The 25,956-nt window shown below is 40.0% G+C and overlaps 1 protein-coding gene across 4 annotated transcripts in view; it reads right to left on the bottom strand.

Moving 5' to 3' along the window:
- Positions 1 to 25,956, bottom strand: part of STAG2 (STAG2 cohesin complex component) — a 223,825-nt gene that overhangs the window by 61,977 nt on the left and 135,892 nt on the right. For all 4 annotated transcript variants that reach the window (XM_075940974.2, XM_075940976.2, XM_006115390.5 and 1 more), the window contains exons 8-18: positions 25,066 to 25,217; positions 22,661 to 22,734; positions 22,439 to 22,562; positions 15,870 to 15,968; positions 15,665 to 15,744; positions 14,841 to 14,948; positions 10,922 to 11,033; positions 10,158 to 10,275; positions 2,940 to 3,043; positions 2,637 to 2,729; positions 2,300 to 2,389 (exon numbers count right to left, since the gene is read on the bottom strand). In XM_075940974.2, coding sequence (XP_075797089.1) covers positions 2,300 to 2,389; positions 2,637 to 2,729; positions 2,940 to 3,043; positions 10,158 to 10,275; positions 10,922 to 11,033; positions 14,841 to 14,948; positions 15,665 to 15,744; positions 15,870 to 15,968; positions 22,439 to 22,562; positions 22,661 to 22,734; positions 25,066 to 25,217 — 1,154 coding nt within the window. The remainder of the gene's footprint in view (positions 1 to 2,299; positions 2,390 to 2,636; positions 2,730 to 2,939; positions 3,044 to 10,157; positions 10,276 to 10,921; positions 11,034 to 14,840; positions 14,949 to 15,664; positions 15,745 to 15,869; positions 15,969 to 22,438; positions 22,563 to 22,660; positions 22,735 to 25,065; positions 25,218 to 25,956) is intronic.

Raw genomic sequence — 25,956 nt, 5'->3', positions numbered from 1 at the left:
CAATATATCATCTCTCATACAACAAATGGATCAAGGAGTTATTAACTTAAGGTTCTGAATCTACAAGAAAGACTTCCTGCAACAGTTGATCCAGTATCAAGGCAGCATCAAGGAATTTCAACCCCAGTACACAATCAAAAATGCCATCTTCAATGTTGCTTGTGTATGGAATACAGTTAAGAGTCAAACTTTAAGGAGATCTTGGAGAAGATTATGGCTGAATTCTATATTCGCAGACGGGTCGTCTGGTGAAGAAAATTTTGAAGGCTTCAACATCAGAAGAAGGAAGACTGAAATTATAGATATCATTGAAGTACTGAAGCAAGCTGAGCCTAAAAACCCACTCAAGAATCTCAAAGATGATGAAGTTGAAGACTGGGTTAACATGGACAACAATGCAGAAGTGACCAACAGCCTACTGAAATCATAGAAAAAGTTTTCAACCCAGAAAAGTCTTTGCCATCTGAAAATGATTCTGAGGAAGAAGAGCCTGAAGATAAAACTTCCGGGTCTGATGCAAGTCCAGGTCTTTCAACATTGATCAAATTTGCTGAGCACCATCCTTCTTTTTCATCTCAAGTAGTAATGCAGCTGTATAATTTTCAGAAGAACTTTATGCACAAGATACAGCAGCCTGTAAGCAGGCTGATATCAGGAAGTTGCTGCAGAGAGCTTCTGTACCTTGTGCAGCTAAACCTTATATATCTACATGTACCAGTGATTTGGATCCAGAGAATGACTACATTTTTTAGTTTTAATTTATGTTACTGTGCCTTATAATAATTACAGTACTGTTTCCGTTTAATAAAGTAAGTTTTACTATTATTGTCCATTGGTTTCTCCTAGGTTGATGGGACCCTCAGATAATTGGAATTTTTAGATAACCAGAACGCCCTAATCCCCGAGTGTGCCGGATAACACAGGCTTTACTGTACCTGAATTTGTACATAATGGTTGCAAGAAAAACTATTCAGTTGTGTTGTAATTAAATGTGTGAGACACCTGCAATATTGTAGTAATACCTAGTCATCAAAAGCAAAATGGAAAATCCTTTAAAGCATACCTAGCGTGTATAAACATGTATCAAGTATATTTTCTCTATATTGTAGGGAGGAAATATCAATGCATCAACTCTCAAATTGTACTACTATAAACAATTTTACTAACAATAAAAAGTTTACAACCACGTAGGTCAACTGACACATTTTAAATGGAAGTTTTATATTTTAGTATGTATAAAATCAAAGACTAAAATTAGCACAAGTTTCATTTCCCAAATGGTGTACCTGTTCTTAAACGTAATAGCAGCCCAGAACTAGGATGTTCTCATATGCCATTCACCTGTCTGGAAAAACTCTCCTCTACTGACCTTGGAAAATAAACCTTTCAAAAGCACAAACTTAAGCTCTGACACTCTCAAAGACAAATAGCCAGTGGAGACCATGAAGCTCAAGCCTTGTATTCATTCACGTAGATGCACCAGAGCAAATAGTATTTAGACAAACAGATTTCACCTCTGAAGCTTCCTGAAATCTCAGTAAAGACAAGGTCTCAGTTCAGTTTTATTCCCAATTCTTTTTCATTTTACAGGACTATGCAGCACTTTAAAGACTGACAAGATGCTTTGTCTTATTTACTCTGCTGACACCATTATTGGACCTAACCATGCCAGTTACAAGATAAAGAACACATATTCCTGCTCATCCAGAAATATAATTTATGCCATCATGTGCCTAAAGTATCCGTCTGCTATGTATATTGGACAAACTTCTCAGACACTTCACCAAGGAATCAATGCACATAAAACAGACATCAGGCTCTCTCAGAGAGAGAAAAATGTTGCTTGCCATTTTAACCAGACTGACCATTCTCTCAATGACCTTAAAACATGCATATTGCTTCAAAGAGATTTTAATTCCAGACTTCAAAGAGAAGCCTCAGAACTGTCATTCATGCTTAAATTTGACACTTTACGTATGGGTCTTAAAGATGCTAATTATCTTACCCATTACAAAGATACCTCCCTCCGCCCCCCATACCACCTCTCTTCTTAAATCTGAGTTGTCAATTTTATGTGTGTTCACTTTTTTTTTTTTTAATTGCATCACTTTGGTATATATGGTTGTGCCAATTTTCTTCCACAAATTATTGAGGAAGTGGGCCTGGCCCATGAAAGCTCATCACCTAATAAACCATCTTGTTAGTCTTTAAAGTGCTGCATAGTCCTGTCCTTTGTTTCAGCTAGACCAGACTAACACGGCTGCATCTCTATCACTATTTTTCATTTTATGTCACTTACCTTTTCTAATCGTCCTGTTGTATAGATTTCCAAGTCAAAATACTGTGGCAGCTGCAACAAGTTGGTCACTTTTTCTGCATCTACAGAATACTGTCAAATTAACACAAATAATTAAGGCCTACATTTTTGTTTTGGGTTTCTTTTTATGTTATTACAATAAAGTTCTATGCTATATAACATCTAGCCTATTTATTAGTAACACACATTCAAACCAAAAGCTAAACAAGTTATGTAATATACTGTAGTTTCTAGTGATATAGAGGACATTGGGAGACATGCACTATTTGCCCAACATTTTGACAACACAGCCATTACCATCAAATGCAATTAAACTTACTTTTGCTAATAATTGAGGAAGTGCCACTGCAAAAAGTTCTGTAATTCTTGTTCTGTCATCCAACTGTGTTTTTTTCTCCTTTGCTGTTAGCACCTACATTATTGATGTAAGGAAGATTTCATAATTAAAAACGAACTTGTTTTTTAAACAAGTTTTGGACTAAACTATTTTACACGCGTTATCCAGTATAGTCATAAAGTAAAAATTACAGGAGTCCTGAATACTAAAATAACAGAAAAAAATAATTAACAGGTTAGAATTTTACAGAATTTCTTTTACAACAATAAAACTTATAGGCCATACCCTTTTCCCTGTTCCTCTTCCCACAGGTGGATGGCATTCTGCTGCTTGTCGAATTGTACACAGCATTATTTCAATCAGTGCACTTTCCTGTCTATCAGTTAAAGCTGAAATTAAAAAGAAAACAGATCATAATAGCAATTTGTCTCATATATATACCATAACACCAAATTACTTAAAGATCAAACAACAAGGCTTTATTTTGAAGTTTGTAAGCCAAGGGTTTATGATCCAGTCAGATGCTGCGAGCCCTGAACTCTTATTGAAATCAAGAGAAAATGAACTTGCTCAGCACCACAGAGGCTCAGACAGAAAACATACAAATTTGGGGAAATGATGCAACAGATCATGTGATCTCTGCTGTAAGTTTGGTATTTTCTCCCCAAGGATAAATAAGACTACACTTGTGTCACTTGTTTCCTATTCCCCCTGCCCCCAACTATTATTTTTGGTATTTAATTTATTTTTGCACATTGGTATATAAATGGGACAGTAAACAGAATGTTAGAGTTATTCACCTATAACTGGAATTTCAAATGAAGTATCCCAGTATGGACTGGACAGAAGATGAAGCTGAATAACTTTAATGTTATTCACTTATAAAAGGCATTCTTCTCATTCAGATCTTGGGATTAAAGGCCAGTGCCACTTGGACCTGTGGAACATTCGGATAGCAGAAAACATTGGGGTACCCTCATACTTCCTGCTTTTCCTTCCCTTGCAGCTCCAAATGTTCAGACAGCACGGCTATCAAAGGTAACCTGGTATAATGCCTGTCTCAAATACTTTCCACACCATTTTCAGGTTCAAAGTCAAAATTAGGAGTCTAAAGAAGAGCATAAGGTAGGCAGGCAGTGTCAACGTTTAGAGTCCATCTCAAAAACAAATGATTACACTCCAATATCCTTTATTTCTTCTGCATTCCCAAGAATCTGCATTCTTCGGAGTCTGGCAAACAGTACTCCTCCCTCTAGATACCACAAAAGGAGACCTAGATAAACAGAGACTGTAATCCTGCTTCATCCTGTGCATGTGATATAGATACCAGTTCTAAGAAATAATTCAGAGGGGTAGCCGAGTTAGTCTGTAACAGAAAAAACAGCAAATAGTCTAGTAGCACCTTAAAGACTAAATAGTTAGAAGACTCTGATAAGAACCATTAGTTTGCACTTGGAAAGGAAGATGACCAACACCAGATTCTACACAAACATCAAGAACCACAAGCCAAATACACAGAGAAGGGTTTGAAAGTAACTTCATTCACAAGTTTAATTCTCATTCAAATGGTATGAAACATAATAGTGATATCCTATGGCTCGCACATCATCAACCAAGCAAACAATGAAAGTGCTAATAATTCTTGATGCTTGTGTAGAATCTGGTGTTGGTCATCTTCCTTTCCAAGTGCAAACTAATGGTTATCAGCCTCTTGTAACTATTTAGACTTTAAGGTGCTACTATACTATTTGTTGTTTTTTAAGTCTTTCCTGTTACAGACTAACTTGACTATCCTCTAAGCCAGTGGTCTCCAACCTTTGTAAGCATGAGATCACTTTTTTAATTTAAGTGCAATCCAGGATCTACCCCAAACCAAAACATGCTTGCCCTGCCTCCTTCCCACCCCTTCTCACTCCACCCTTTCACTCTCCCCCATCCCCACTCACTTTTATCAGACTGGGGGCAGAAGGCTGGGGTACGGGATAGGGGAATACAGACTCTGACATTGAGCTAAACGATCTGGAGTGTGGGAGGGATTCTGAGCTGAGGTAGTTGAGCAGCAGGGGGGTTCAGGCTCTGGGAGGCAGGGGGACTATTGGCTAGGGTAGAGATTTGGGGTGCAGGAGAGGTTCAGAACTGGGGCTGGCGTTTGGATGTGGGCTCCAGCTGGGCACCGCTTACAACAGATGGCTTCTGGGTGGTGATGCAGGGGACTAAGGCAGGCTTATCCCTGCTCCCAAAAGCAGCCAGCAAACTCTCTCCATCCCTGCCCTCCCCTCTCCCCCAACTATGTGGAGATGGGGTACAGAGTGGTGGGAGGGACACCCTAATTTCATCACTCCGTCCTCTTCTTGTGCCCTGCACAGCAAGCAAGAAACTCCTAGGGGTGGGGCGCAGCTCCGATGCAGAGGGCAGGAGCAGCATGGCAGTGCTGAGAGGGGCAGAGAAAGTGCCAACACTTGATAGTCTCCTTGCCACACCTGTCAGGATCACCTGTCAAAGGCTCCAAGATCTACCAGTAGATCCCGACCTACTGGTTGGTGACCACTGCTCTAAGCTTATCTACTTACTCTTTTTTCCTCTCTCCCGCCCCCCCCCCCCCCCCCAACCTTTCCTTCCCTTAGTTACTCTTGTATCTGGACTTTCAACACTCCAGTGATCTGAAAAAGTGGGTCGTACCAATTAACTCTCGTGATACCCTCTCCATGTTTTGTTAGTCTTTAAGGTGCTACTAGACTATTTGCTGTTGTTTAAATTTTTCCTAAGAAATAATGTTTTGTGAAAGTGTGAATAGAGTTTCAAATAACAGCTCAACAGGTTTTTAATCTGGGTATATGTTTAATGTCTAGACATGGACTTCACTCAAGTGCACTCTAGAAGAGGAACAGATTTATGTTTATGACATTTTTCAATACAGAGTCTAAGACCATTTAGAAAGGCATTAGTATGCAACAGCCTGACCCACACTCTTTTTCCATAAAAAATACAGTTTAGGTGATTTCCTATATTCCTGAGATCTAGTCCAATAGACAACTAATGTTATCATAGAAACCCAGGCACATGTCGTCTATCTCCTTATGAGAAGGAGACTGAGATCTAAGAAAAAATACATTTATAGACTGGTTAAGATGAAATTCTGTACCCATCTTAAGGACAAATTGTGGGTATGGAAGAAGGCCCTCTCTTTGTGAAATACCATAAAAAGGCATTGATGGGTTTTAGAGACATACGATGGATAAGGTATTATCTTTTATTGGACTTGCTTCTGTGGGTGAAAGAATCAAGGTTTCAAGATAACACATAGGTCCTTTTCAGAACTGAAACAGTCCAGAAGGAAGGTTCTGTGCAGCTCAAAAGTTTGCTGCTTTCATCCACATCGACTTTGATCTGCTGGGACTAACATCACTATAACATCATTGCAAAAACCTTGGGAGAGTGGTGTCAATTATGAAAGCCTGTCTCTTACTACTCTTGTCAGGATGGGTAGGAATGCTGTGCCTAGGCTCTGTTTGTCAGAAGCTGGGAATGGGTGACAGGGTGGACTCAACTGACCATTACCTATTGTGCTCATTCCCTCTGAAGCACCTGGCACTGGCCACTGTTGGAGGACAGGATACTGGGTTAGATGAACCCAGGATGGCCGTTCTTATGTTCTTATTAACAGTTAAAATAAAGTCCATCTTAAGAGAGAAAGAAAGAGAAGACAGATAACATTCCCTGAGGAGTCAGAAAGGAAGATTCATGAGCTGAGTGACTACAAGATTGAGATCCCATGTAGATGTGGGTACTCTAAATAAATGGGAGACATTCATCACAATTTCAAGAATCTGTATCAAGGCTAAATACAAACTTTTCTTAACTAAATTATGATGAGGGACTGATAGTCTGATCTGATGCAAAATCTCTGACAGTTAGAGCTGCGTCCTACTGCAAATAGGTCTATGTCCTGACCTCCCCACAAGACCTCATTCCCTCCAGAGTGACCACCCATATTATAATAATTATTATTTATCTTGCTTGCAAACAGAGAGCTAAGGAATTGCATACAACACTTCTGAAGACACATTGAAGTTGAAGTCCACCATACCAGAGATAAGAACCTATCCCTAGACAGTGTCAAACTCATAATCATGCTGTCTATATTTGGCATACAGTGTTTTCATAGCCAGGGCTATAGAAGTCTAATCTCTAATAGGGATGTAAAATAATGGTTAATCAGTTAACCGGTTAAACATTAGGTTGACCTTATGTTTAACCAGTAACCAACTATGCAGGATACGGACCATCGGCTCCTAGCTCTGCACTCAGGCTAGGAATGCTGCTGGCTCCCAGTCTGCTCGCTAGAGCTATGGCCAGTTCCTAGCTCCCAGATCCACTGGAGAGGCCCCTGCCTTACAGGGCACCCAGGCCTGCCACAGACAGGGGCTGCTCCAGACGAGACGAGCCCATCCTCAGTGAACCTCCTGCAAGGCTACAGCAGCCCCCCTGGGCTGAGGCTGAATAGAGTGTTATTGATGCTTCCCCAATGGAAGTAGAAAAAATAGACATGTTTGTTTTGGGAAAGGAGCACTGACATCTAAAATGCTCTCCTAGAGGATTAAGAAATCCTTAAAGATCCTACAGCAGGTTTGCTTTCTTTCACTTTCTCTAACCCTCTTCTGTTCAGCCCTTTACCATCAAATGGGAGATCTTCGATTCTAGTTCCTGTTTCCAGATTAAATACAAATTAATCTATCTTGAGTCATACATATGGATGCCACTGCTCTAACACAGTACCAAAAGCATCAACATGTACTTAGCAACTGACCTTCAATAATAAGCGTTATGGCCAGTTTACTTCAGTCTTCTGGCAGTGACTGCCAGAAGTGACTTTCCCAAATAATACTACTTCTCAATATTACTGCCCATTAGTTCACCATTCAGATTCCCACTGTAGCAGAGGAGAGCATCCTTCTACCCACATCATCTTGTTTCTCAAGATCTATCTGAAGGGATAGAGAAAACATGACCCCCTTTAGCTCTTTGGACAGCCATCTCCCTGGGTAACGAATCTGGGCCTGGATGAGTTCGGGAGAACATGCAGTACTCAGGAGAAAGCTGGTATAACCTATCGAATATTTTAGAAATATTTTAGAATATTTTGTCAGCCAAGCTGATGAAGTTCATCCAGCATTTTTTACCAGCTGTAATAAACCATCTAAAACTGGCCAGTTAATCTTATTCCTAGCAGGTGAGATCAGCATATCAAAAAACAGGTGAAAAGTTGCTTCAAGATTACTGAAGGGAAGGTTAAGGAAATATCAAGCTGTTCTACACATTCGTGAATTGGAACTCTCTTCTGAAAGGAAGGAAGATATTTCCTTGATTTTATCCGGACAGTTTTGAACATCAGATCCATATGCACATTCCAAAATTTGACAGGTCCTTCTAGTCTTCAGGTTGAGTGTCTGGGACAAGTGAAGAAAACTATTCACTTAGTGCTGACAGACATGAGGGAACCATGCAGGACAATTCCAGTATAGGACACTTCCATTGAACCTTTTTATGCACTTTCCTTTCTTTAGCCTTTTTACACTCAGGTGAACACTTACAGAAAGATGAATATCACTATATTAACTTTTCTTTTGCTGCAACAAGGGCTCCTGATTTGATCATCAACCACCACGGTACTGGGTTGGTATGATGCCTAATGCAGTGAGTTCCTGGGTCTGTGACCAGGACTCTTAGGTGCTACAGTAATATAAACAAATAACTATATATATCCAGAAAAACCAAAACCTCTGAGTTATCGGGCTTACAATGAGGTTCTGGAGCATGAGAACAATAGTGTTTGATCCATGATAAATTGTGAATCTATGACAACACTGGCCTTAATATAATCCTTCAATGTGCCGAGGATGCAACTTATAGGTACCACCTTTTGCACCTCAGAGTATGGGTCTGGAAGTCTCAGATCACTTGAAACATGTTCTCCGGGATTGGTTCTTTCTGCAGAGGCAGACACCTATAAGACCAGGCATTTATGTGGAGTCATACCAACTTTTGCAGATTCACAGCCTGAGATATATGCTGGGATTTCGCTGGTCTTTTCAACCACTTCACAGTCAGAGTAGAGTTTCCTTTCCCAGCATCTAAATTTCCCTGCATTTTGGAACAGGAAGGTTTAGCTGCTCATGATTTCCAAAACAGCACTGCTTGAAAGAATGTTTCATGTTCTATTTTGGCCCTTGTGAAGCGGATGCATATGGAGTAATAAAAACAGAAAGGGCGCTCTCCCTCTATCTAGTCAAACAACACACAAGTGCACTTAAAGTAGGAAAAACCACAGAGCAAGAAGTTTACCTCTTTAAACCTAGTTTCACTGTCTTTGGCTTTGACACATTAGAAATGAAGGACCAAACACCATTTTTACTCAAAATACAATAAAAGAAATTATAGCAAATAAAGAACTAACATCCAACTAAAATGTGAAAGTGGCAGACTGAGAATGATTAATCAAAATCAATCAGTTGCCCAAGGACTTTGTGAGGTTCCTGCTGTGTCTATGGTTGTGATTAGAAGGAATTCAGGCAATCAATACACTACACTGCCTATTTTACTTTCAGCCACCCAATGTTCAAAGCAGAAAGGAGAGGGATGGGTCCCTTCAGCATTCCAATAGGCATTGCTATAGGAAGGTTCCACTAGTCCAAGAGATACTACCAACGCATCCCAAGAGTGTGAATATGCGGAGGCCACACAAACAATCTGGGCTTTTTGAAACACTTAACGTAAAAATGTAAATAATTCGAGATTTTGCTGGGGGTGGGGAAAGTGCAGCACAATTTCTCAGCTTCCATTGGCCTATTCGTTTCCAGCCAATAGGTGCTTAGAAATTTTGCTGAGGGTGGGCCACGCACAAAGACTCCCCTGTAGCACACAGAGACACAAGGAGTGGCCTAGGGTTGTGAGTAAGCCTGGAAGCCTGCATGAGTGTGCTGCTGGCCAGATGCTGCTTAAGTAAGCACCTCACAGCCAAAGCCCGCTCCTGGTACACATACACCCTGTACCCTCCCAAACTCTACACCCCTCTCCCAGGCCAGAATCCTCTCCTGCACCCATACCCACTTCTGGACCCTGCAGCCCAATCCTCTATCCCAGGTTACAACTCCCTCTCAGACCTCCCACAATCTCCTGTACTACAGTCCCCTACCCAAGCTCCCTTCATCACCCAACCTCTGTACCACACTGGTATGCCCTCCATAGAAAAGTACAGCCTTTAACCACTTACCAAAATCGAGTTTCCTCTCTATCAAAAATTATTGCCTAGCCCATGTCCACTATGACTATAATAAGCCAAATCTTTGGTGGCCTAGTCTGAGCAGTTCACATCACTCTGAAATTATTTACATTCTGCTTAAATTATTCTAAAAGAAGTGGGTGACTTGGGATCTTAACTATATCATATATTGAAAAATGAACAATTTATCAATTTGGATAGCAACGTATAATGAAATCCCTTACGCTCCTCTCCATTGAGCGGCTCCTCCAACAGAAGACTATTCATACATTCCCAGTCCTTCAAGAGGTCTGTTGCACAGTCCCACATGCTGTCCACAAGATAAGCAGCATGCTCATGTAACTAAAAAAAAAATACAATAGTTATGTTCCTCAGACAAGGAAAAAGATAGTCATAAAAGTGGCTAGAATGTAGCTGGCTACTCTTGCTCCTTTTTGCCTGCAACATGGGTATCTGACTGAAAAGGAAAAAAGATTTTTAATTTGGTGGCAGATTAACTCAGAAAGATTGACACTGTTACAGCAAATATGGAATACAGTGACTTTTAAGGATACATTCTGGTCAACTTCTTCTTTGGTTTCTATTTAACATTTCCAATTTCCTGAGTCACTAACAGTTATTTGGACAGAATTTAAAGCAGCAGAAAGCAATCTTTGTGATTTACCTGAATCCAAACCTATCTGTGCCTAATTTTCCCAACTAACAGGTCTGACTCTGAAAGACACCACACACTCCTATTTTCCATTCATTTACAAGAGACATTCAACAACTAGCAAGGGACCCAAAGCCCAAACTTCTATGTTCTTCATTATCATTCCATTATAGACTGGCTGCCTAATGCATTAAATGGGTTCTTATACTCTGCAGATCCTCAATAAAGCTTCCATTTAACCATTTAAAACAGGAAACCATGTAGTACCTGAGAGTACAAAAGAACGGGACTCTCTCAGACAAAGTGATAAAATGGATAACATGAAACTCGACTTACTTCACTTTCCAAAAAGAAAAACACCAATGTCTTCACAAGATTAGCATTTGGACTCAGTATCCCTCTCCTTTTAAGTAGTCCATCATCTTCAGGATCTCTGCGACTGAAAAGCCTATGAAAATAAAATATTTTAACAAAGTATTTTCTCCTTGAAGGAAACAGGAAGTGCTATATTGAAACATACTAAACATATTAGAACCCTGTTTCCAAAAGTAACAAATGCTGAACATTTCCAAGGAACATGTAACCCCTATTAACACACCTACCTGTTTGCCATTATACTCCAGAAGCATATATCTAGAAACCAGGTGGTGATCATTTACGCTCTTAATCAGAAAGGACAAATCATTCTTAATTTTAGCCTAAATAATTCATGCTCAGATGCTCTTATTTAATGTAAATTTTTTTAAAACTTGACCAAGCTAAGTTATTTAACTCATTATCCTGCAGCAGTGAATGTCCAAGTTTTTGTTAAGTTAACTTTAAGTTTATTACATTATTAAACATACTTGTATTAATGTGGAAAGGGAAAATGCAATTACACTGGACAATACTGTCATAGTTTAGGGATATAAATAAACCTCTGCAAGCAACACTACTATACAGATTTTATTGCCATACTTGATTTATATCAGGACAGTTATGTTACTACATGACTGATGCAGACTATTATATAATATACATGTTTTACTTGTGGATATAGATTATTTTGAAATGGGGTGGGTTGATTGTATGAGTGTTGATGTCTTTTGATTTCACTGTTGTAGTAAAATGCAGGCCAAAAACACAAGTTCATTGTTCTAGGCCTTAGACCAGGCCTGAGTTACATCAGTTCACAACTGTGTGATGGATGCTATAGCAATCACAAAATATTCTAAGAAAAATGGTGAGATCAGTGCAGACCTCCAGAACTTCATGAAGTCCAATTATTTGTAACTAGGCCTTCCATACTCCCTAGGAAATAGCTGCTCCAAACCCCTTCTTCCCATTCAGAACACTAGGAAGCAATGAAAACAGTATCAGGAGAAGGGAGAGGGACGTATTAAAATTGGAGACTGAAACACTGCTCTTTAGATGTTTATTTTAGAAAAGTAATCAACTTCTGAGTTAAATAATTGTGCTTGGCAAAGGCATGCTTTCTTGAAACAGATTATCTGATCTAGTCTCTGAACATAGTTGGAAAAAACATTATTTAAGCTCTAAGAGGCATCTTTGTAAGTTTCAGGAATTGATACAATTGCCTTTGCATTAGTGACATGCAGGATTTAGGCCTTAAATCCCAGAAAAGCTTAAGTACTTAACTCTAAGCATGTAAGTTGTCCAACTTAGAGATGTGCACGACTAGTCCACAGGCTAGTCAAATAGTCATTCTCCTTCCCCCTCACCAGCCCCCCGCCCTTGCTGCCTCTATCGGTGTTTCTCAACCAGTTGCACGACTACCCTTAGGGGTACTTGAGAGAAGTCTTGGGGGGTGGGGGGAGTATGTCAACACAACTGAAATTTGGAGAAAACTGAATTTTTGTTTTAAGTTTTACAGTGTTTAATTATTTTTGTACTTTTTACACCCAAAAACTTAATCACCTGCATAGCTATGACCAAGTTGTTTAAACAAATGTGTTGCAATGGTAGAAAAAAAATTGTGTGCGTTTGAAAACTGTTGATACTGCGAATACTTACAATTTTTTTAAAGGGGTATTTTATAAAAAAAAGATTTAGTAACACTGCTCTATCTAAAGGGGCAGCAAAGGAGTGGGGTAAGAGGAGAAGGATACCTCAAAGCGGCAGCAAGGCATGAAACCTGAGGCCTGATCCCGGACTTCATGGGGCATTGCTGCTTAGAAACGCAGCATGCAGCTGAGGGCCAGCTGCGGTGTCCCCAGGCTGCATGTGGTATTTCAAAGCAGCAGTGTCACATGGAGTCCGGGATCAGCTGGGGACTCCCTGCTGCCTCTAGGCTCTGTGAGGCGCTGCCACTCTGAAACACTGCATGGAGTCTGGCACTAGCTCCCCGCAGTGTTTCAAAGCAGCAGCACTGCATGAAGCGCACTGGTCAGTTTCAGCAGCAGCTGACTTGGGGACGCCCGGGGCAGAGCAGCTGGGGTGCTGGGTTGGTCCCGTAGCACCGCCCCTCGGCTCTGCAGGATCAACCCGGCAGCATCCCAGCTGCTCTTCCCCAGGCGTCCCCAAGTGAGCTGCTGATGAAACTGACCAGCAGCTGACTCAGGGAAACCCGGGGCACAGCACCCCAGCTGCTCTGCCCCAGGCATCCCCGAGTCAGCCGCTGGTCAGTTTCAGCAGTGACTGACTTGGGGACCCCTGGGGCAGAGCAGCTGGGATGCTGCCAGGTTGGTCCGGTGCTACGGGACCAACCCAGCATCCCAGCTGCTCTGCCCTGCCTCAGGCATCCCCAAGTCAGCTGATGATAAAACTGACCAGCAGCTGACTCGGGGAAACCCGGGGCAGAGACGTTGGGATGCTGCCGGGTTAGCCCAACCCCGCCCTAGACTCCTCATAGCCCCTGCTTCCAATAGTCCGGCATATCTCATAATCTTGCTCCCCCTGGGTCCTAAAGGTGCCCGATTATCGGAAGTTTACTGTACCTCCTAAAGCAATTTATTCCAGTGCTTAATCACCCTGACCATTAGGAAGTTTCTCCTCATCTCCAATCTAAACCTGCCTTGCTGAGATTTAAGCCCATCAACCTCTGAGGATAGGACGAGAAGTAAGGGGGATATTTTTTCTCTCTCCTCCTTGTAACAACCTTTTAGGAACTTGAAAGCTGTTGACATGTCTCCTCTCAATTTTCTCTTCTCTAGATTGAACAAATCTAGTTCTTTCCATCTTCCCTCATAGGTCATGTTTTCTTGACCTTTTGTCATTTTTGTTGCTCTTCTCTGCACCTTCTCCAAATTGTCCACATCTTTCCTAAAACTTGGCATCCAGAACTAGACACAGTACTCCAGTTGAGACTTAATAAATACAGTGTAGAGTGGAAGACTAGTTTCTCTGCCTTGCTTACATTACCTCTATTAATACATTCGAGAATAAGGTTTGCTTTTTCTTTCAACAGTGTCACAGTGCTGACTTGTATGCAGCTTGTGGTCCATTATGAACTCCTACATACTACCTCCTCGTGGAACGAGGTGTACCGGTAGTTCGAATTAGAGATCCTAATTCGAACTACCTACTCCGTGCCACGTGTAGCCGCGGGCACGGAGTTCAGACTAAGGGATATTTAAAAATGGCGGCGCCCGGGAAGATGCAAATAAAGCCCAGGATATTTAAATCCTGGGCTTCATTTGCAACTTCGAATGCCTACATTGCCCTTCCTAGTTCAAACTAGGGGGCTAGTGTAGACACACCCTAAGTGATCTTGGGCTTTAAAAGGTTGGAGACCACTGTTCTAGTCCATTCCCTAAAACATCTTCACGTCTAAGTTTAATACATTACCTTCATGAGATCAGGGTATATTCTTGACATAATTTAGCACGGATGACCACACATGAAGCAAGAAAACTTTGAGCTCTTTATGCAAGTCATGCTGCATCACACAGAAATGGTATTTTAAAAATTGTATAAAATATTTCACAAGACAGGTTTACAACTTGTAGGGTCTTGCCAGTATAACTGCTATTTTGGGATTCTCAAATAGGACTAATTCTTCTCTCTGAGCACGGGTTGTGACTTTTTTTTTCAACTTAAATCTCACTAAAAGTTGTCCATGCCTTTGTCACACACTGTCCGAATGAACTGTGATGTACAATGGTTATATATTTTAAAAACAAAAATATTTTAACATCTACTTCCTTACTCAAGATTTTCATTTTTCTAGCTAAAAGGTAAATAATATCCATAATATTTTTAGCTAGACCATACAATAAAAAGGTAATCAATTAACATTAAGTATATTGCCCCTCACTTTTTATAAAGAAACTCCCCTGCTGCTACTGCTACTGGCCGGTGAGCTGAATAAACCAGATGATAGACATTTTCACAGTCTTCTGCTGTCAGAACTTCTTCACTACTCCTAGGAAGAGAAAGAAAAAAAATACATGGACAAAAATATTAACTATCGTTAGCCATGAGAAAAGGGAAGAGTCAAAAGAAAACCTTGTCTTTAAAATGTCCTCAATCATTTAAAATAGAAAGTCTCTTCCAATAAAGCTAATCAAGATTGTGTCAGCGGTCTGCAGCATGATTAACCTCATTCTAAGATTTTAGTGACATGTATCCATTTCCCTTATAGTATATAGTTTAGAAAAAGACCTTCATCTAAAACTATACTAGTCCAAGCCAGATAATATCTTTGAAATTAACTGTCTACTGATAGTCAGAAAGTATCTCAAGATAAAGTTGTTTTTAAAACAGCATTTCACCAAGTTAACTACACTTTCTCACACATACCCAAGACACACTACTTTGTGACCACAACTCAGCCTATTTCAGTTAGTACCTCCCAGCATTTGCATCCCATCAGCAGTATATCTTTTTAGTTTAGCTCTACTATGAAAACTATAAATTGAAATGAGTATCATAATATTTCTAACATTTAAATGTAGAGATGTGGTAAAGGTTGGGATGATATCCTGGCTGGAAATATCACTCTTTTTACAACATATCGTGTTACTTTAAGATGGACAAACTTCTCTCAGACTGTGTATTAAGGTCTCTAAAAATATCTGAGAGTTACTGTTAGTCAACAATAGTATACTTCATATTGGTCAGAAGCAGATATATACTTACTGTAAAACAAGAGTAAGTAGTTTTATTGCTTGGACTGCAACATCATATTCTTTGTCAAGCGTCATAGACACAATTCTATCCTAAGAACAAAAAAGAAGACTAATTTTCAAAACAGCACAATGTAAAACAAAACAAATTTGTAGAAAGCATTCAGTCTGCTTTCTTGAAAATATTTCAAAATACTTCTTGAAAATATATTACTTACCTTGAATCGACTGGTGAACAGTTCCAATTTGGAATTAAGCTCTTTATTATAGTAAAGTCCTTGCAAAGCTGTAAGACATTTGAGTCTTACCTCCCCTTGCTAAAATAAGATTAAAAATTGGATTAACACCAAGTATCCGAAGTATATTTCATCTTCAAAGCATATACAATTTTCCATTTTAAAATCTAAATTAGCTAAATAAAAAGAATTCACAGAGGTGTAGCCATGTTAGTCTGTAACTATAAAAACAATGAGTAGTCCTATGGCACGCACCTAAGAAACCAACCAATATACAAATGTTTATATATATAAAGACCTTCCATGGGCAAAACCCACCTTCTCAGATGAGCTTGAGTCAGGAAGTGGGTTTTGCCTATGAAAGCTCATGATACTACATTTTTATAGACAGACAGACAGTCAATCTCTAAAGTGCCACAGTACTACTTGTTTTTAAATAAAATTCAGTTCACGTGGCTCACATATCGTATCACTGGCAAGATTATCATAACCTCTCCTTCTGAGCAAGCTAACAGTTATCATGACAATAATTTCATAATTACATTGGTATCATCACTACATACACTTTCAGGGTGCAAAAAAACATTTATAAACTTTGTAACTGTTGTTCTTTGAGATGTGTTGCACATATCTAAGGCCCTACAAAATTCAAGGTCCATTTTGGTCAATTTCACAGTCATTGCATGTTAAAAATAATAAATTTCATTATTTAAGATATTTAAACCTGCAATTTCATGGAGTTTTAACTGTAGAGACCTAACTCTAAAGGAGGTTGGTAATGTTATGAAGGAAAAGATTACTACAACATTGCCACCCCTACTTCAATACTGCCTTCAGCAACCACTCTGATAATCCAGCTTGGAAAACACAACACAGAAGAAAGGCTGGACTATTATGGTTCTGCCACCCTTATTTCTGTGTGATTGCTGAGGGAATGCTGCCTTCAGAGCTGGGTGCCTGGCCAGCACCTGTCACTCTCCAGCCACCCAGCTCTACCAACTCACCCTGGGGCTCTCTCTCCTTTCTTTCCAGAAGTTCTGATCAGTGTTCCCTTCAAACTGAGCAGCAGCACAGCTTCACTAGTGATTAATTAGACTGGCCCAGTCAGTCAGTCAGCTCCATGCAGGGAGCCCTGAGCCTCTGACTGGGCAGGGCTGATTAATCACCTGTTAAATCTGTGCTGCTGCACAACTTAGAGGGAACACTGGTTCTAATGTAGATGAGTGAGAGGGGCTCATGGAACGGACATGTGCAACATCTCAAAGAATAAATATTATGACAATTTAACATTTTTCTTCAAGTGTTTGCACATGTGCATTTTGCTGTTTGGAGCTCCCAAACGATGATACAGGAAGAACCACCAGAATTCATGGAACAACTATACCTTCCTGGAAGGTGGCAAGAATCACATTGCTAAAAGCTCAAACAGTAATCCCCTAAGTTTTGACAATACTAGGTTCTGATCCTGAGGGGAAATGGGGACTGATAAATGAGTGTACTTTTCTAGGCCTTTGGGAAATATGTAGGTCAAGTCATTGGAAAAATAAGGACAGTTATCCACCCAAGGGTGGAAACCGGATATTGCTGCCAGGTGAACCTTGACAGAGGTAACTGCTAAGATTTGCCATTTCAGGTGTAACAAACTGTCAAATATATTTTGAATGGATAAATGCATCAGCAAGCCTCTGACTTGGAAAGCCCAGAGTGTGACAACCACTCACATTTTGACTAGGGATGTTAAATATTGATTATTCAGCTAATCAAGTCGATAAGGGGGGTGCTCGCTATCTTGTTGCGCCTCTCCCTTTAAAATGTACAAGAGCCACCCGCAGCTCCTGTTCATTTCAAAGGGAGAGAAGCAGGAGGAACCCACACCTCTGTGCCTCTTCCTTTGAGATGTACAAGAGCCACATGCAGCTATTGCTCATTTCAAAGGGAAAGAAGCAGCAATCGGACCAGGGATAGTGGGACTGTTTCAATTCCCGCTCGTGCAATTTCCCCACTGCACTCTGCCTCCTCGCAGAGATGGTGCTGGGGGAACAGGCTTTTAACCCAGCTCCCCCCAGCAACAGTTCCTGCTCCCTCCCCTTGCTGCCTCTTTCTGATAGAGGCAGCAAAGGGGGCGGGGGAGCAACTAGTCACTTTTGACAGGTAGGTAGTCCTGATGGAAGGGTTTCTACTACTTAGTAAGAACTGGCAAACTTGCTTCTAACTTGGGATGTAAAATCCTGTTTAACTGATTAACCAATTTAAGGGGAGTGAATGGGGGCACTGCCCCCCAGCCCGCTACTAGTCTAGAACACCTGCCAGAATGTCCACGCAGGCCCCACCCACATAGGACTGGAGCAGCCTGTACTGGAAGCAGGCAGGGAGCTGCTTTAGCCTTACCCATTAATCAGCTAAGCCTTCATCTCCCTACTCCTAACAAATCTGTTCTCTGGAGTTTAACCATGGAGCTTCCAGGCTGTTAAAGGAAGGGAACTCAAGTTTGGATGGAGCAGCTGACTGCAGTCCTCAATCATCAAATCCAGAAGCAAGACTAGAATCACCACAGACAGGTGTAGCAGAGTGGAAAATAATTTAACCCACTTGATCCCTCATAGTGCTGTGTAGCACTGTGATGGGGGGTGGTGTTGGTGGGAGAGAGAGAGAGCCTAATAAAGATGTCCAGTCCAGGATAGCAGGAAGGGGGTCCATGATGGAACCCAGACTATGGGAAGCAGAATGGATGACAATTCTACCTTCTGTTGTCTTTGTTTGCAAATTAGTCTATTTGGGGAGTCTGCCAGTGCTGGAAAATGTCTCTGGCAACATCCTGACACAGGCCCCTCCCCCTTTCCTTCTCCCTCCTCCCCATGGTAACTGGCAAAAAACTGCTCAGATGATTTACCAGCCCTTTCTGCATCCCCAGAAGGTAAGGTGCTGCGAAGCTGACTGAATGAGATACACAAAATTCCCATAGATGGACCGTGTTTTGATAAAGGAGGGAAGAATCAGTTTCCTTTTTGCCTATTTAAGCAAAACATGGTGGCACTGTTGTCTGTAAGAGCAAATAAACTATGCACCAATATGAAGCAAGAACATCTGACAGGCAATATGAACAACTCTGAGCTCTCTGATATTGACATGAAAAGAGTGATCCACCCAAAATCGAAAGCCCTGCATTGTAAAGGGCCTCAGGTGAGGTCCACACCCTAGTACTGATGCATCTGAGACTAGAATCACTGATGATTGAGGGCAGATTAAGACTATGTGCACGCAAATGCTGAAAGGATCCAACTACCAATCTAGAGAGATGAGAACCTGTAATGATACTGCAAGTACAGGATCCAGATGGAGGCAGTAAGGAAAGTATACTGAAGCCATCAATGTCTGCACAGGTCAGCAGTGCAGTCTCATGTACTGTACCACACAAGTGCTCAAGGCCATGTAGCTTAGGATACTCAAAGTGTTTCAGGCTGGTGTGATTGGATGACTTTTCAGGTGTGTCACCAGGGAATGGACTGATTGGAAACATAATTCTGGAAGAGATGTTCTACCCTGAGTCGAGTCCAATGAACTCTATCCTCTGTACCAAGAAATGGACAGACTTGTCTGTACTCCATTAGAAAGCGTAGGTCCTTGAATGTTACTGGATGAGTTGAACACCTGATCTGGCCCTTGACTAACCAGCTGCTCAGATAAGGGTTGACCTTTACCTCTGATCTCCTCAGGAATGCTGCCACTATGGCCATACATTTTGTTTACACTGTGGGGAATGCAGATAGATCTAATGAGAGCACCATGAATATGTAGTGTGAATGGTTTGCTATGAAACTAAAGAACCTTTTGTGCCGATGGTACATTGACACTTGGAAGTAGGAGTCTCTTAAACTGAGGATATCATACCAGTCTCTGGGATCAGAGAGAGAGAGAATAATGCCAGGATAGACATGTAGATTCTTGTTGAGATAGCTGCTGAGTTGGCCCAGGTTTAGAATAAGCATGAGACCTCCCTGGCCTTCAGAAGTAAGAAATAACCAGAGAAGAAATCCTTCTCCTTTAATATCTGCTGAACCTCTTCTATGACTCCCACTGGAAAGGAACAATTTAACCTCCTGGTTCAGAATTTTTTTGAGAGGTACCTTGAAGAGGGATGAGGGAAGAAGATGGGGATGTAGAACAAATGAACTGGAGCACACTTCTACAGTGCTCAAGACTTAAAAGATAAAGCAGTGAGGAAGTGGAAAAGGTGTTTTGTAAATAAAGGAAAAACAGGATCTGGCATCATGGGAAATGGGACAGTATCTTTTTGCATCCAAGCCACCTACTTAGACCTCCCTGGATGTCTTGGTGGGGTGGGGGAGGCAGGCATTGATGCAGAGATAGAATGGAGTGGCGGGCTCTGCCTATAACCCCTATTTCTTTTTCTATGCGAGTCCTGATAGGTAGCTAGGCAGAGTGCTGGAAGGATTGTGGTGGCCTGGAGTATTTCCTCTACAGGGCTACGGTGTACAAGACAAGGGTCTTTAGGCCACCCTTGAGTCCTTTAGGTCATTTAGCTTTATCTCCTTCTGTTCTGAAAAGAGTGAGGATCCCCCAAAGGACATGTCCTTAATCTGTTACATCTCTTGCAGGAGCCAGATGACTGTAATCAGGAACTCTTGACACATGGTTACTACAGAAACCATGAACGCAGCAGCTAGGTGAGACTCATCCAGAACAACATATAAAGAGACCCTTGCTACTTATTTTCCCTCAGCCAACGGGAAGTAGTGTTCCTGGTTAGACTTTTACACAAACTAGTCTCAGTGTTTGCATGGAGTACCAACAAGTTGTGGAAGGACTCTTTTACTACCTCCATCTGAATACCCAGATTTGAAATTATCCTTTAAACACACTTAGTATGTATGACACCTGGGGTAGGTGACATGCCCCCTTCTGCCACTGTCCCATCTGGGGAGGAGGAGGAGGAAGGTGCCAGTATTGGCTGTGAATACTCTTCTTCATCTGCAGAGTCTCTTTGAGCTGGGACTTGGGAACCAGTATTGGAGTCTGAAACAGGTATGGCACAGTCAGGTGAGACACCTTTCCAAGGCCATCAAATAGGAGAATCTGGAACATGCCCTAGAAGCTGGGGGAAACACCCACAGATTCTAGAGGGCCCACTGTACCAGTGCAGGTCCACAGACTAACCATTCAACAGTACTCCTGTGACAGAATCAATGAAAGCCTAGAGCTTAGGGAGTGTAAAGAATGGGACCCAATTTCTGGCTTTCAAGAAAATAAATCTTCTTTTGACCACAGTGATGTCATTCCTGATGCCAGTGATCAGTGTTATGGCAAGAAGTGAAAATTTTCTCGATAGTACCAAAGTGCACCTTGGGCACATGAAGCTGGCACAGTACCAAGTGTAAAATCCAGCTGATTTCACCTTGCCCACCAACACCGACTATGATGACTTTTGTGGTGCCAGCGATATTGGTACTGATGAGAGTAAATCCCTGGCAGCCACAAATACCTCTGATATGTTTGGTACTGAGATGGTACTGGCACAGTGTGCTGCCACCAGCCACTTCTGGTTCTGGACTCGATGGTAACTGCATAGGTGCCAGAGTCAATGTTACAAGCTTAGGCAGTACCAAGGCAGAAGAATGACTGGATTGACTGCACTCTACTCTGATCCCCATGCCTGGCAGTCTTCGGTATTCTAATACTTTTTTCTTGGTGCTGGGGATAGCAATCAGTGACAGGACTCTGATATGAATGAACACACCTTCATTACACCAAGGCATTCAGTACACCAGTACATTCAGGATGTAAATGAGTAGTCAAGAATATGATTAACTGATAAGCTCATCCATTAATAATGTCAACTATTCGCATCCTGCCCCCCTTGCTGCCTCTGTCTCCGAGAGTGACTAGCAATTTTGTAATGTTCAATTTGAGATGCCTTAAAGTGACCTAATTTTTACAATCTGTGTAGAAATGACCCTCTGATCACCATCTTATTTCGATGTTATTTCAAAATAGCTTATTTCATAATTTGATGTGGTCATACTTCATAATTTGAAGTAACCCGCTATTCCAAAACATCCCTTACTCCTTGTGGAATGAGGTTTACAGGGATGTCAGAATAGCGAGCTTGTTAAATTTCAAAATAATGGATTTGCTGTTAAGACACGGGATAGCTATTTGAGGATACCTGTCGTATCCTGAAATAGCGCTGCAGTGTAGACGTAGCCCTACACTGAAGCATCCATTATCGCCGCTTGCTTCTGAATGTGCTTTACTTTATGGAAACTATGAAAATTATGGCTGATATGGTGCTACATTATTCATATACAACTAGGTTAATTGAATATGTATTCCACCACTACTAGACTTCAAGAGAAGACTAGCACCAGACTTCTGTATAAATGGGACCACAGGCTGAACGTATTTTTTTTAAATTGGTTTTCTCTCTGCCCAAATGCTAATTCTGAGTCCACCAATTGGAAAACAGATGAGCTGATTTTTTTCCCCAAAATGACTCATAGATATGAACAGCGCTGTTCAAACATACAACTTACCTTATCATGCATAGTCCAACCTACATACTTTAAATAGCTGTCATTAAGAAAGGCATCACTATACATTTTCATCCATATTCCAATCTCTTCGATACAGATAGCTCTTATTTCAGCTATTGCATCTCTGCAAGGGGAAACAAAAAGGTAATGGTGAAAGGCAGAGAATTTACAACCAATCTAGAAAGTTCACAAAGCTACAAATTATAGAATAAGAAAACTTACCGGTATCTATGCACAAAAACACCTTTAAATATTGCATTCATCATATTTTCTATTTCATCCTGATTTTCTTGAAGCTGAAAACAAAAAATAGTATGTTGAATGATGGTTATAAAAGTACTGAATGATGGTTATAAAATGTGAGATTATTTTAGCATTAAATGGAGTACAACAAATTAATATTTTTTAATTATGTTTATTACATGCTGAACCTCTCTAGTCCAGTACACTTTAGTCTGGCAACATCTGTGGTCAGGTATGATTTTAGTTAGTCAGTTGTCCACTTACAATGGGTGTGGCCAAGTTTCCCATGGTACCATAAAGTTTGCTTACAGCTACAAGTCCTGGTTCTCAGTGTTCTGTGCTGTTATTTACCTCTAATTTACACCTCAGTGTTTTCTAAAAGCCCAGTAAGCAGTGGAAGTGTTGGTAATGTAGCTAGACAATACTGACCTTCCATGGTTCAGCAAATTCTCTGATTCGGCACTGCTCAGGTCCCAATGGTGTCAGACTAGATAGGTTCAATCTATATTTTATTTATGAGCCTTATATGATGGAGTCTGCTAAAAAGAATTATTTGGACAGTCTATTCTGAAGTGCCAACTGTCAGCATCATGATACAAAACTTAAGACATTTGAAATATTGCAGAGGTCAATAACTATAATGCTGACAACTAGAAAAGAGGCTATGAGTTTTCCTCCTATTACAAAGAGATTCTAACCTTCAATAAACTCCTTCTGTCTACAATTTTGTTTGTAGGAAACAGTAATTTACATTAAATGCATTGTGTTTCCCCATCTGGTGTTGTTTTAACCTTCTCCCTATAATTTAAAGGATGAGTGGAAAATTACAATTGATGGCGGGAAAACAGTCAAACTTTCACATACAGAGACAAAGTGTAAGAAAGAACAGATACAACAGTGAAACACAAATTAGGACCCAGTTAACTGTGGAGCTTGGATGAACAGAAGAAATCTGCAGAGCTACAATGGATGAGGGTCTTGAATTTAGTGCAGAAAGTGAAGGAAAAACAATTAAGAAAATAGAAAAGGTAGATGCATACTGCTAGAGCAGCAGGCAAGAGTTAATTTCTGTAGCAATATTATGAAGGGACTACAAAGAATGGGGGAGGATAAGACTGAGACAAAGTCAAAGACATAGACCAAGAGACGGTAATAGACAAAGTTGACATGTTTAGTAAGTGACATTGTAAACAGATAAATTAGCAGAAAGGGCTCACTATGATAAGAGGAAATGATTAGTTAGAAAAAAGGTTAAAACTAATTTAATGAAAAAGTCTGAATATAGAAAAGCTTTACAATATTAAATAAAATGGATGAGAAAAAACAAAATAGGAAAATTAAGAAGTATTTAGGCATAGTTAAGACTACAAACAAACTGAAATCAACCAATGTTAAATAAAAACAAGCTACAAACATGCCATCAGAAGGAAATGGAAGAATTCAGCAAAGCTATAAAAGGCTAATAGAGAAAGACTACAACCAAACACACATGGGGCAAAATAAGCCACAGCCATCTTGATTTTTACATATTTTCCCTTGTGGAACCTGTGTGCTGCCTCTTCAAGACCTAATCCTGTAAACATATGAATAGTTCCAAAGGATTAAACAGGACTATTCATATGTAAATGTTCAAAGGAAGTTCCTTAAACGGAAGTTCTTTGGAAGACAAACATGAGATCATTTTACTAGAAATATCTAACAGTGTATTTCCATTGTTAAATCTAAAGACTAAAATTAGTAAATAAGTGCATAAAGGATAAAAATGAACATTTAACTGTTTTCTGTTTTAATCAACCAGAATATTTTTAACATATGGGGGAGAAGACTATGTATTTTTTTTCATCTTTTATTTTGAAAAGTACTTGCCATTTTTAATATATAAAATGAATTAGGGCTCATGAAAATGTGCAACGCTGACAGCAATACATTAGCAGTTTCCTCTGTTCAGAAAGGAAATATTGGAGACAACTTAAATTATCAGATTTACCTCAACTTTGACTTCAGATAGGACAAAAATATATTTCAAAGGGCTTTCTGCTGAGATTCTTTTTTGTGACAAAGGTATCTTTACCCTTATCCAAAAAAAATCAGTCAAAGGATGACAAATTTTGTTCATTACCTAGCTTGGCTCAAATGGAACCACTGGCCGAGCGTTGAAATGAGATACAACCCATGTATACCTTCCAAATTTCTAGCTTTTATAACACAACCATGTTTTCACGTGTTTGCAAAATAATGACAGTTATGTACAATTTAAAGATGAAGCAAAATGGCAATCAAAAATTTTCCTTTGCAAAAACATTCTTACAAGATTAATTGTTGTGATTTTAACATTTTCCCGCCTTCGTTGCATATCAGTAGATAGAAATATTAATTGCTCTAACCTCCTTCCTCTTCTGTAGCAAGAGTTCCAGCCTATCATTGGCTCGTTTTCCAATTATTTTATTTCGCTCTGCTTCATACTGCCGTTGTGTATTATCCATGTTGATGCTAAGATTTAATGCCACATTTACTAAAGCAGTCATCAGCTTCATAGCTATAGAGGAAAAAGTAAAAAGCAATAATTGATTTTAAAAATTACCTGTGTAACAAAGATGAAAACAGATGAGTATATTAAGTATTTAATATAACTCAAGAAAATACTTTATTTCCACTTGTAAATACAATTTCTGGTTATACTGAAGTGTTATAAATATTATCAATGCAACTCCTCTTTTAAGCTTTGCAGTTACTATGGATGCCTTAGACTTACTTAAATAAAAGCATAATTTTCTTAATTATCAATGTAGAAAAGATAAAAAATTACTTAAAACAGTATTATTTATTCAAATTGGTTAGCTATGCAAATAACGCATAAAAACTGCAGATAAGACAAAACTTGGGGGGCGGGGAGGGAATACCCTATAATTTATACTCAACAATTGGCTATCTTATTTATTTTTTCATACTATGACCATCATTGTGATCTCTGAACTACAAAATATACATTTCATTTAGCTGACCACATAAATATTAAATTGTGTTGCCAAGGAAACATTAAGTTAAGAAGACACTTCCATTAAATTTACTTAATACAGTCCACGGCTCAATCACTCAATTTCCAAAAAACAAAATCACTATTTCTCTTTTTCATCAAAAGGAAGTCACAAAGTTAGAACTAAGATTTTCTCATGGAGGACACAAAAATCATGAACATGAATAAAATCTGAACTGTCTTGGATATGATTGTAAAAGTACATTTCATCAGACCCCCAAATCAAGCAGCGTTGTCACCT

Source organism: Pelodiscus sinensis, chromosome 13 (genome assembly GCF_052426305.1).
Source record: "Pelodiscus sinensis isolate ZL-2025 chromosome 13, ASM5242630v1, whole genome shotgun sequence".
NCBI lineage: Eukaryota > Metazoa > Chordata > Testudines > Trionychidae > Pelodiscus > Pelodiscus sinensis.
Note: the sequence above shows the minus strand (reverse complement) of the source record. Positions and strands in the feature narration are given on the sequence as shown.